The following is a 12,918-nucleotide window of genomic DNA, read 5'->3' on the forward strand; positions in this document are numbered from 1 at the left end:
CCGACCCACCTAAATTCGTTTTAAAGTGGTCGGTGGCGACTCTAACCCAATCAATCCAAGTCGAAGCCCAATTTCGGGCCTAACCGAAAGACGGTCGCGACAGTTCCTCTTGCAGGTTAGGGCTATTTATAGTCCTTGATCGATGTTCATAATGATGGCTCTACCCCGGTGAGTCACCGAACCTACGGTGGTGACTCACCATAGAGTGATGCGTTGTGCGACTCTTGTGTGACCTCTGGAATCTTCAAGAGAGATCTGGAGAGGCGATGATGACATAGCGTCGTCTGGTTGGAGCAGCTAGAGGCGGTGGCCGGAATAGGCCCTATGGTGGTAATGATACCCTAGGGTTCCTGCTGGATCGTTTCTGGCCCCTTGGATCTGCCTCTGATCGAGCGGCTGTGGAAGAGCGACAGCGCTGGAGAAGTATGAAAAACCTAGTTGTTGATGGGCTTCTCGCAGGCTTGCTGATTGTTGGGCCTGAATTGATTACTGGGCTTGAATTTGGATCGGGCTCAGATTTAGTTGTAATCGGGCCTGAATTTGCTTTGTAACTGGGCCTTCGGGCTTTAAAATAATAATAATATTATTAATAATATTATCATATAATATATAATATATATATATATATATATATATATATATATATATATATATAGATATATATATATAAAAACGTCACTCGGACGAAAACTACTGTCGATAATGGGAAAATGCTTCCCTAAATTTTTTAACTATAAAAATTATTAAAGCACAAGCTACTGTAATGGTTAAAAAGGATGATGGTTATTCTTACAGTCTAAAATTCGAGTAGTAATATATGCAAATAGAGATGTTTCAACACATTATCAAATAATTAAGAATCTTTAGAATATATATTATCTTATATTTAATAAAAAAAATATTAAAATATAAAATCCATTGTCAAAAAAAGTAGTCGTTAGTTGGGCTTGATCCAGAACATGAATAGAGAATGGATCAGAATTTTTGACCCGGATTGTTTTTGGGAAGTAGCGACGTTCGATAATTGAAGTGTGAAGCGAAAAGAAAGTAATTGTTGAAGAAGCAGGATGAAGCTAACATGGAACAAGAAGAAGAACAACAAGAAGCGCTCTATAGAAGCTATAGCAAGCTACCCAAACCTTCCCTTTGATGGACAACAACCCTCTGCTGATAATACGCAATTCCAGAATCAAGAACCCGCCGCTTCTCAGAATCAGGAGAAACCCTCTGCTGATGCGTTGGATTCTGACTTTAAACTACTTGCCCAGTCCTTCCAAGACCAAGGCAACAAGCTTGCTGAGGTTTTTTCCTTTTTACTTACTTTCTGTCCCGTTCTCAATTAATTGATTTTTGGTTTAGAAAAAGACACAATCTTTGATTGAATTGTAAATTCGGGAATTTCATTTAAAATCTTATATTGCCTTTACTTATGTTATTTGACGAATTTACCTGTTTATTGACCGATTATTAGTTTTTTTGGGACCCTTTTTCATGGTGTTTTTCCACCTTTAATTCGACTCGATTATAATAATGATATGAGAGGAATTAATCCAAATTGGGAATAAAAAATCGTTGAGTTGAGCTTAGATTTTCTTAAATGATTTATTTACTAGGCTCTGAATGGTAGTTTTGTTTTCATTTTTCCATACTTGGTATGATGCATGTATTCTAATAGCTAGTCTCTTTTGAAGGACGGGAAATATCGTGAAGCACTTGGGAAGTGGGAGGCGGCTCTTAATTTGATGCCTGAAAACGCAGTTTTGTTTGAACAGAAGGCACAAGTTCTACTTGAACTTGGGGATGCATGGAGTGCATTGAAGGCAGCGTCTCGTATGTCTCGGTTCCTTTTCACTTGGTTGTTTCTCAGTGACATTGTCCAAATGCTTCTTTGATTTAAAGCTCGTTAAATAATTAAGATTAGAAGTTAAGGAACATGCTTCTGCGTTTGGACATATAATGTGCCATGGCTTGTTTGTGTTGCGAATATACTTGTTCAAAACTTTTGTCTGCTTATCTGTGGATTCCACTTGGCAGGGGCAACTGAATTGGAATCATCATGTGGGCTGAGGTATGTCAAGCTTGTATCCTGAATGCAATGTCAAATAAGAAGCTTTGTAACATACCTTGAGAAACATCGTACCCCCATTATAATTATTATGTTCCATAAACATGACACTCATATTTCTCAAACGATTTGGATACATGCAAAATTTGAGCTCATTCATGTTGTTTTACCCCTGGTACTTTCTAGTCTATCATCAACTGATGATGACCAGAGAGCACAAATTTAGCTAATGATGAGGAAAATAGTTTGTATATCAAACCATGTAAGTGATTTTCTTTCCACATGGGCAGCTGTTTTCCCTAGATTTCCAATGCCTGCTCTATGTATGGTGGTTGCTAGCTGATGCTGAGATATTGCAATTGAATGTTTTCTTCTGTTAATAGCTTCTTTAAAGAAAATGTTTAGTCGAAATACCTTTCTGTTATTGTAGTGTTCATATGAGGCTGTATTTGTTTTTCAGGCATGGGTCACTCTTGGTAGAGCACAATTACACTTTGGAGAGCCTGATAATGCCATTGAGAGTTTTGACAGAGCATTAGCTATCAAGGTACATTTTCGATTCTTATCATTCCGGGTTACCTGTCCCGGCCTTGTATTTTGAGGAGGTGTTCTTTATCAGATCTTCAAGCTACTGCTTATATTTTAGAAGTCCAATGTCTCTTTGGTTAAACTGGTCTTGCGCCTTGTACACTTATCCTAGGCAAGAGGGAATTTCTAAGGCAAAGCCTGCAACTGAACTATTTTGTGAAATATTGTCGTCTTTGAATTGTCAATCTGACGCAGATTAATGAAACTGTTCACCAAAATATTGAGTTTTTTGCCATGAGTCCCTTTGTGAAATCTATTTATACTTATTTCCTAGTTATATCTTTCACCATTCTGTAAGTCCTAGTAATTAAGAGGGAGACTCCATTCTGATAAGTCTATTTAGATTGCAGTGGTCGGGTTTGCTAAATCCATATCGTTTTTTGCAGCCTGATTCTGTGGATGCACAAAATGACAAGAAAACTGCATTGCATCTTATAAAGAGAAGAAAGCAGCTTCATTCATCAGGCCTGAGTACTGATAAAAACCGTTACTTGGTAGGTGATAGCACCGACTCTTCCTGATTTTAGATGAAGTGCTTTTGTTACTCACTGGAGGGTTGATGTTAAGAGTTACCGGATCTAGCTCCAAGATGGAGTGTTCAACTTACCATGAGACAACAATTGAAAATTTTGGGAATTGCTTAGAAGTCGGCTTTGACAAAAAAGCTTTTTAGGCATAATATCCTACGGTATTATAGCTTCTGAAAGTTCATGCAAATGAGGGGTGTGCTGTTTCGAGCATCTAGGAACCCTTTAAAAGTTTAAACCATGAAACCGTGTACAGATTCTCAATAAAGCATGTATGAAAAACATTAGGCATTGTTAGAACATCCCTCTGTCAGGTTATCTTTACGAATGACAATGAAATGAAAAAGGATGGAATAAGGAAGAGAAGTTCATGGTGTAAAGCATTAAATTATGCATGCTCTAAAGCAATTCTTCTCTTGTATTTCTCTTTTATTATGCTCTTCAAACAATCCTAGCTTAGATCGAACCTTGATCACTAAATACACATCTGGATGAACAACAGCAACACCCCAAGTATAAAGCCAACCAACCACCCTCTCGCATGCATGAAGATGTAGTAGTCGGGTCTTTCAAGTAACCAAGGATTACCGCCCACCTCTGACAACAACTCCGAGTGATTGAGCCATCTTTTTCTACACTAATATCTCACATGGGATCCACCACATCCAAATCCATTAATCCAATTGTCCTCGCCACTTGCCTTGTTCTTAACCTGGCTCGATCTGTCTCACCCAACGTGTCTCATTGAGGTTTCCGCGATCACGACACGAGGAACACAGCTGTTTCAATTAACCTGTAGCAATGGCTCACTCTAAAACCGAACTCCTCAGCTCGCAACAGCAACGGTGCTGGCACTGGAGCCCCTGCTGCTAGGAGCTGGACCCCTTTCTCCAATGGTTCATCAGTTACAGAACTTGATGACATGCCACCATATTTAGCACCGGCGGCGCACCTCAAATGTTGGTCCGGTTTTGTCGTTTTATCAAGTTATTTATTATGGATGCATCAATGTTTCTAAGGCAAACATTTGTCCCGCCCACGGCAGCCATGCTCTTGGTGTAACACCGTCCATTGGTATGAATCATGGAGGGGGTCGACAGCCTGGAACAAGATGATGTGGAACTGAGCTACGTGTCAACGAAACTATTACTATCAACTGTGTATGAGGCGAAGGGTTAATCAACATTAATGAAGGGGAGCAGTGGGACTCCAGTTCCGCTTGATTGGAGCAAGGATATGGGGAACGAGAAGAACAAATAAAAAGAAGACAATGGTAAAAACAAATTTCCGATGCCGGGACTTAAACCCGGGTCTCTCGGGTGAGAGCCGAGTATACTAACCAACTAGACTACAACGGATTTCGTGATATGTTGTTGTTGTTTATTATATTTTTATAATATAACAAAATTCAGATCATAAATTGGTACGCTTGTAATAGATTAATTGAAAAGCCCAAAAGAAGGTAGAGGTAATTATATTTCTGATGTAAAATTGAAAAAAGTTGTATACTAATTAATGACTCAAAAAAGAAATACTGCTACTAGTATTTTCTTCGATTCCCTGTTGGCGAAAAAACTACTAAAATACAATTCCTTTTTTATTGGCAACAACCAAATGCTTTAGGAGAAAAGATTCTTATCCATCGACAGCTCTTTTTCTCACCCTCACATCCATACATGGACGTAACATATAGACTTCAAAAGGCAAAAATGTATTCTCAAAAAAAAAATACTCCTAATGTTTAATTAAATAATTATTTTTAATTTTTTAGCACTTTGACCTCTAATATTTTAAAAACCTTAACATTTGATTAAATAATCAATTTAATTCTTATTTAATTTTTCAGAACATTTTAACTCTTTATATTTTATTTTAAGACAAAAATATTCTTAAGTGGATGGAAATAATTAGTTAATAAAGAGTCAAGTATTACATTTACATATTCTACAACGAAAATTGAGTTTAGGATGAAAATTGGTCGAGTATTATATTACAACGATGAACAAAGTTGAACACAATAATCCTAATACATAAGATTGTGCTTACAGAAACTACAAGCTGGAGATTTATGGATTGGTATCATCAACAAACCTTAATTGTCATCGTTGCTGGAAACTAAGAAGAAACGGTGTGTAACACCATGTTTTTTAATTCTTCAAAGTCGAGCAAGCCGTCGAAGTTGGTGTCGTAGAAGCAAATCATGCGTCTGCAATCTTTACCACTCTTTTCATCCCACAATCCCAGTCTCCCCAGCGCGCTTTCCAGCTCTTCACAATGAATGAACCCGTCTCCATTCGAATCAAACACCTCGAATGCCTTGGCAAGGTCACCATCTTCTTCTTCTTCTTCTTCTTCTTCTTCTTCTTCTTCTTCCTCTTCAACCATAACCATCTTCTTCTTCTTCTTCCTCTTCAACCATACTCTTGGAGATGGAATCATAGAACCAAAAGATTTCATCCTAGTTCATACATGGTTTTTCCACCAAGGGCTCCAGCTCTTGGAGGCTTAACTCGACACGATTCGGTCGAGGAGCCAGTTGAGTTCCTCAAGGATAACAAAGCCATCCTCGTTCTTTTCGACCTTCTGGAATATCCGTTGCAGATCCTTCTTGTTTAGGGCCGGATACAAGTTTTATAGGAGGAAGCAACCACCACCACCATTAATATCAATAGGTGAAGCTTTGATTTCGTGTTTCTTCCGGCACTATCAGCAAAATCAAGGAGTATTTATATCAATCTATTTGTCTATAAATATTTATTGGCGTTGTGTATGCAAATAGGTGAAGAAAACAGTTTGTGTGAGATTTCAGTTTATGGAGAAGATAGGTAATGGAGCTTGCAAGAAGTTTCATATGGAAGAATATATGTTCAGGGAAAGGAGAAAATAACATAAACTCTCTTCTAGGATGGGATATTTTAAAAATATTTTTCTATACTTTTATTAATAATAAATTAAATAAAAAAAACAGTTTTAAAGATTAAACCATGCATACATATGTATTTATAATTTCTGAAAAATGTGTCATATCACCCGAGTAATTTGAAAAGGAGATGGAAAATAATATAAGATGCAATAGATGAGAATACTGCATTAATTAAAATCCCATTCAAACCCTAATTGTTTATCAAAAGATAATTATAATTTGACACTAAATTTAATACAAGTAATTAAATATGGCATTGATTAAAATCTAGAAAAATCTCAAAGTGGTATAATAAAAAAAATTTATCATTAAGGAATAAACCTTTATGTTCAAATTCATGGCTTTAAGCTGAACTCCCCAAGTTCCTTGTAAGTTTCCACGGAATACAAGAACTATTCACTATACCAATTTCAAAAAACTCTAATTTACGTTTACATGGATCATGTAACTCAGTACAACCATAAAAGCAAGTTACAAAGCTGAAGACTAATTTCCTTATTGAAGGTGTGAAGCCATCATACGAGTTCTTCCCTTGCTTTGAGTCAGCTAAGAGTTTCCTGCATTTTTTAACAAAGGATGCTACACCCCCAAGATAGCTTCAATTTAGCTTAGCAACCTCAAAAAAGGTTCAACACTGAGCTCTACAACATAATACTGTTAAAAGTCACTTAAATACAATCCAATTTGATTGCATTTATAATCCAAACCCGTCGTCTTCGCCAAAAAAAAACTCAGAGGATACACATAAACGCGTACTCGTGTATATCTTTTACGAGAACGATACGAAATTTAGGACATGCAACACTTGATTTGGATGAGGGGTGGAGATTCTTGACAATACTAGGCGGCCAATCTCTGTTGTTGATGTTGAGATCAGACAGAGTCTTCAGTCACTGAATCAACCATCGTCGAAGACATTATCTCCGTAAGTGCCATGTTGAAGGAGGTCTTTTTTAATGGTTGAGAAGGATTACAAAGTATCTTTCTAAAGTTTTTCACAATCATTCCAGAAGTTTTCAAAATCTACAAAGTGTATATACACTACAGACATAATTACTCGAATCTAAGATATCTAAAAAGAATAATTATTCATTTAATCACTAAAATAGTCTGACAGATATTCTACTTTGTAATTTTCTAGTTAAATTAAATATTTTTAAATTATTATATAATATGTAAAAAATATGAAATATTTTAACAGATTTCAAATAGAATACTATATTATAGGCATCATGAGAGTGATCCAAAAGTTTTGGTGGACCAACAAGGAAGAAGGAAAGGGTATGCATCAGCTCAAGCGGAAAAAAGTGAGTAACCCAAAAGGCAAAGGATAGGGGGATTGTGCTTTAGAGATTTAACCTCCTCTGGATGGCAAAACAAGCAACAACAACAACAACAAAACTCTATTCCCATATGCAATGGGGTAAGGGGAGGTAGGGTAGTAGGTTGTCCCCAACGCCATGGTTGAGAGCAGCTTCCGTGGAAGACCTCCGGCAGTTAGAAAATTAAAAATAAAATGCAATGCATGTATAAATAAATAAATAAATAAATACATAGTTTAACAGTCTTTATATGCAGTCTTCATATGCACGTCTGTAATGGGAAGTAATCCCTGCAAATAGATCACTGCGTAAAAATCTCTGCATATAGATAAAAACGTAAGACCCGACTAAATTTAAAAGAGGAAACATGAAGAGAAGGATCATCAATCCATTGCAATAATTATAGCAAGTAGATGGCATAACTAGCGAGGAAAGAACCAATATAAGATAAACTTCAATATGAGAACATACCTTAAAGCAGGTTGTAGAGAGGAAAGTCCAGAAGGTGATGTGGCACCTACAAACTTAACCCTGTCACCTTTCTTAAATGTATAGCTCTTAGATGCAGCGCTAGACACTTCTTCTTTGGCAAAGCCTGGGAGCTCAGTGAAGAACCTGCCATATCAGCTTCTACATTAAATGTTGGTCTCTTCTGCTGCAAGACAGCAACCTGTGCAGCTCTTTTGGCATATATTGACGCCCTTTCTGCCCTTAAAGTTTCTTTCTCACTACAAGGTCACACTTTCCTTCCCCCATGTATATTCCGCACGGCACTTTTGTTTAAGTTAGTAAAATTTCTTATTTTTTCGATTTAATCCCTTAAATTTTATTGTATTCAATCTGATTCTTTTACTGTAACTCTTTGTAAATTCTTTCTCTCAACCAATTTGTTGACACATTTACACTCACATCAATAGTTATATATAATTATATTTAGAAGATATCTGTCACAATAAACAAAATCAAATCAAAGCCCAAGTCCAATGGTTTTGTATTATAGGATCATCCATTTGTTTAGATTTTATATCTTGAATCTTCTTGGAGAGACAGGCTCAACTTAACAAGAAAAGATGTATCATATAAAATATATATGTGAAAAAAATGCTCGTATAAGGCACAACAAAAAATTCTATGTTACATTTAAGGTTTTTATTTTCTCATATAGGGAAAAAATTATAGTGATTTCAAAAGTCAGTTGAACGATATAATGTTTTTCTGAAAAATGATAAGATGACATGATATCTTTCTATTTCTATGCGTGACAAAAAAATGTCATCTTGTAAAAGAATTGTTGAGGATGTTTTATAATTTCAACTTCTCCTCTAATGTATTGTATAAAAGATTCTATTAAGAAAATAAACTACGATAAACACTATTTGGGGGGCATCTCTTTAGTTGGATGATTTTGCCTGCATATATGGCTTCTAATAAAACGAAAGGGATCATCTTTTCATATGAATAATTCAAAAGTAGCTCAAAAAATGTAAATTATATATTAACTATCATTATTATTAAGTTTAGATGAAACAATATTATAATGTACCAGATAAAACATGGAATGAGTTATTTGCCACGTGGCAGGGAATCTACATTAACCTGCATACAAATACTATACTAGTACAATACCACAGTATCGTATGCAGTTAAGTGGGCCAAGATGATCCCATAGGATCCTATTCGGTAGTAAGGATTCAAAACATCCAGCTGTACTCTGATGTCATCAACATCAGACATCACACGGTGATGTACTACATATTCGGATGTACGTCTGATATCACCACTCAATTGGCACGTGTCGAAATCGCAGGTCATACAAGTAGTCAAATGACAGATTATAGGTATTTGTGCATCAGTTGTTCATAGCCACAGGATCAGATGACCAAAGTGAAGAACCAAAAGGTAAAGAAGAAGAATATTGTTGGTCAAACTCAGGTCATTTGGAAGATTCAGTAAGTCAAGCCAGACAAGGTTGCTTGTTGATTACTCGTATTGACTACCAAATATTTTGTACTTTGGCAGTAAACTTTATCCCTTTTTTTTCACTGTCTGTAAAAGAAATGAAAAAAGTACTAGTATTCTTTTTAAGGGAAAACTACACTCCCGGAAGCTTTAGTGAACTTGTATTTGGATTACCAAAGTTTTTTTCTAAAAAAATCAGTCATTAAACTTTCTTATTTATTTTTTGAGTAAATTACAAATTTGGTAATTGAACTTTCATACGATTCCTATTTTACTCATCGTACTTTTAAATTTTCAATTTACTCACTCAACTTTATAGATTAAGTTTTTTTGGTCACTATGTCGTTAAACTTCTTACGCCGTTATAATGTGGCTTAGAGGAATAATTTTTTTAATCGTTAAAAGCCACGGATGCTATGACAGGTCAGAAAAAAATAAAAGGTAAATTGTAAATTTGATAACTGATGTTTCATATAATTCCTATTTTATTAACTCAACTTTATAGATTGATTTTTTTTGTCACTCTGATGTTAAACTTTTCATCGCCAACGATCGTCCACCGCTACCTGTCTTTGATCTCCATCGTTGTTGGACGGTGACCGTCATAGCCAGTACTAGTGTGAGCATCAGGCCACCTATAACATCCTCAATAACGGGTTAGTGACTAAATTATAAAATTTCAGAATTTGGCGATTAAAGTAGAATAGTTTAATAGTTCATTGATTTATTTAGAAATATTTCTTGAAATTTTTTAGTAACTATTAAAAGAATTAAAGGGCAAAATGGTCATTTGACAAGGAAATATATTTTCCCCTTGATAAGAATGAATTACGTGGGGGTGGGGGGAGAGTAATTTAGAAACTCTCTTCTTCTTCTTCTTGCTTTCTTCTTCCCGTGTACCCAAGACCAAAGGTGAGTTTTCTATTTAGTTGATTATTTGTTGATTTTAAGATTGATTTATGATCATTAGATGATAACTAAGCTTAAGAAAAAACTTAAGTTATCTTAAAATCAAAAGATAAAGGAGTTAGGGAAGATTAAAGATTTGGAGTTCTTGAGTGAAATCTTGAAATATAGTGTATAATAAGAATTGGAAGTTGGATTTGACTTGTCATCAATCTAATTAAGAGATATGAAATGTTAGAATTGGATTTAAAACATGTTAAAAATTGGGTATGATTCTTGAAGTTCATAAAGAAGAGAGGATTTTGAGGTTTAAGATGAGATAAATGGATATAAATGAATTTAAGCATGTATAGGTAAGTTAAGAACATGAAAGGGGAGGAAATATGAAGTGTTGAAGCTGAAAAGAGTGAATTTCATGCTTAAAATGTGATTTATGGGCAAAGAGTATTGGTACCCATTCAATTGGTACAGATACCCTCTTGAACGAAAAAAATCTAGAATGTAATAAGGGTACTGATACCTTAGGGTGGGTATCGATACCCCCTAAAGGAAAAAAATGGAATTTTGGTTCATTAAATTAGCTTAAGTTATTAACATCAAGTTATATGGTTTAGGCTTCTGATAATCATCTCATAAATTATGTTTATGTAGATATTGAGCATAAACAAGTTTCGGAACAATCAAAAAATTAGGATCAAATCAAAGCAAGGATAAGGTGAGTGCAAATTTAAGTGTACTTATGTTATCGAACAAACATTGGCTTGCGATGAGCCAGTGACGGAGTTACCATGGTAAGAAGTGACTCCTAAAATGTTATTTGATTTGTGATTCTTATGTGTGCATGAGTACATGAAAATAGATATATGTTATTATATATGAAATTATAATATAAGATATGTGACGAGATATGTGTAATACATGAAAATGTGATATAAGTTGTGTAATAAACCAGGTGAATTAATATAAATAACTAGGAGAATAAATGGAAAGGTGAGATAAAATAAGTAGTATTTACTTATAAGGTAATAGGAGATTATATGAACAGATAGTATGGATAGGGCACATAAGACTACATGTCTATCTTTTAGTGTAATAAAAGTGATATATGTGATGAATGAGAAACATATAAAAATAAGAGATGACATGATTTGTATGATGTATGAATTCATGAGTAAAGGCATGAGTGAATATGATTTGTATGCATTATAAGTCATGTGAACATAAGAGGATAGAGCATGAATTATATGATATGAGATACATGAGAAAAGGTACATGTAATATAAGAATTGACATGAACTACGTGAAAAGAAATTACATGATTACAGGTATATGTGAACGAAGCTATAAGCTTATATGAATATGTGATATGTTTATATGAATATGTAAAATGATAAATAATAATGCTCATGTTATATGTCATGAGGGCTAGAGGTATAGTTGGCATGCCAAGAGTCGAGGGTTCATAGGTCCTTCGGGACATACATAGGTCATTCGGGACATACATAGGTCATTCGAGGCATACATAGGTCCTTCGGGACAAATTTCATATGCCACTCAGTGGGACTTATACGAGCTGTGATGACAACATAAGTGCACAACCTCAATGTACTCGAAAACCTTAAGTTCTCAATAATGTACATGGGCCCATAAAAGTTATCCAAAGTGGTTATATTATTATATGATGTTATGTGTGTTTCTTTGTGAAATGATATATGAGTTACATGATATACCGAAGCGAAAGGTATAAGATCATATGATAAATGGGATAATGATAATGGTAGAGATCATGATAATGAGGTTGATGTTGATAATGATGGTATATATATATACATGTATGACTTTTGTTATGTGAAATATTCTACGGTTTTATTATATATGCCTCACTAAGTCAACGACTTAGCGTGTGATTATTTCACACATAGGTTCTGAGAAGAGGAAGAATGATAAAAGTTAAGCAAGACAGGCCAGTTCTTCTTTCCAAAGATAAGATCAGAAAAGAATTGAATAATATGTATTTTATAATATTGATTGTGGTTGACATGTAAATAAAGAGTTGAATTCAATATGCTCTAGTTGGTTTTGTAAAATCATATGATTGAGTTTTGTAATGTTTTAAACGTATTTAAGTAAATGGTAACTGTTTAGTGATGAAAGATTAACTTTTTATGAGTTTTATACATGTTTACCGAAATTATTGTAACAAGAGTATCGGTACACTGTAGCAGGGTATCGATACCCCTGTAGCATTCTGGAAAATTTTAGCATTCGGTACTGTTCATTACTGTTCACTAATGTTCATGATATTGTTCATTATTGTTCACAGTATTGTTCATACCATATAGTACTATTTATAAAAATGTTTCTTTCCTTAAATCTGTTATAACAAACATAATTCAACGGTATATTATCGTATTTTCTTAATATAAGTCCAAACGTTTTGTTATTTTGAAAGAATATTGTTTTAAAAAGTCAATGTGACATCTCAGACTCGTATCCGGGTCGGGTACGGGTTGGGGGTGTTACACCACCGCGACTAAAAGCCTAGTGGTCGATCATCAAGGATCTATGTCGTTCGTCGTAAAGAAACCGTCGAAGGTTCATCGGTAAACCAAATCTCCCATTGATTTT

General features: G+C 34.9%; 1 protein-coding gene and 1 non-coding gene across 4 annotated transcripts; one reads left to right on the forward strand and one right to left on the reverse strand.

Moving 5' to 3' along the window:
• Window positions 1-1,004: 1,004 nt before the first annotated feature.
• On the forward strand, window positions 1,005-3,541 carry LOC120199086 (tetratricopeptide repeat protein 33-like). 3 transcript variants are annotated; one of them, XR_005523419.1, is made up of 4 exons: window positions 1,005-1,301; window positions 1,692-1,830; window positions 2,526-2,612; window positions 3,040-3,541. XR_005523419.1 is itself a non-coding variant. In XM_039200291.1 (3 exons), exons 1-3 carry the CDS (start codon window positions 1,068-1,070, stop codon window positions 2,088-2,090), a joined length of 429 nt encoding a protein of 142 aa, XP_039056222.1. In that variant the 5' UTR covers window positions 1,005-1,067; the 3' UTR covers window positions 2,091-2,505. The 3 variants fall into 3 exon arrangements, 2 of the variants coding, with proteins under 2 accessions (XP_039056222.1, XP_039056221.1); XM_039200291.1 differs by lacking the exons at window positions 2,526-2,612; window positions 3,040-3,541 and adding an exon at window positions 2,035-2,505; XM_039200290.1 differs by lacking the exons at window positions 2,526-2,612; window positions 3,040-3,541 and having other exon boundaries at window positions 1,692-2,028.
• Window positions 3,542-4,465: 924 nt separating this feature from the next.
• TRNAE-CUC lies at window positions 4,466-4,538 on the reverse strand. Its single transcript has one exon. It is a non-coding gene; the product is annotated as a tRNA-Glu (tRNA).
• Window positions 4,539-12,918: the final 8,380 nt, after the last annotated feature.

This window comes from Hibiscus syriacus, unplaced genomic scaffold (genome assembly GCF_006381635.1).
Source record: "Hibiscus syriacus cultivar Baekdansim isolate YM2019G1 unplaced genomic scaffold, ASM638163v2 tig00005294_pilon, whole genome shotgun sequence".
Classification (NCBI taxonomy): domain Eukaryota; kingdom Viridiplantae; phylum Streptophyta; class Magnoliopsida; order Malvales; family Malvaceae; genus Hibiscus; species Hibiscus syriacus.

Excerpts from the sequence above, each read along its gene's own strand:
- LOC120199086 (XM_039200290.1), top strand. The coding sequence starts at position 1,068 with ATGAAGCTAACATGGAACAAGAAGAAGAACAACAAGAAGCGCTCTATA. Across the intron at positions 1,302-1,691 it reads AAGGCAACAAGCTTGCTGAG|GACGGGAAATATCGTGAAGC; the intron begins GTTTTTTCCTTT and ends TCTCTTTTGAAG.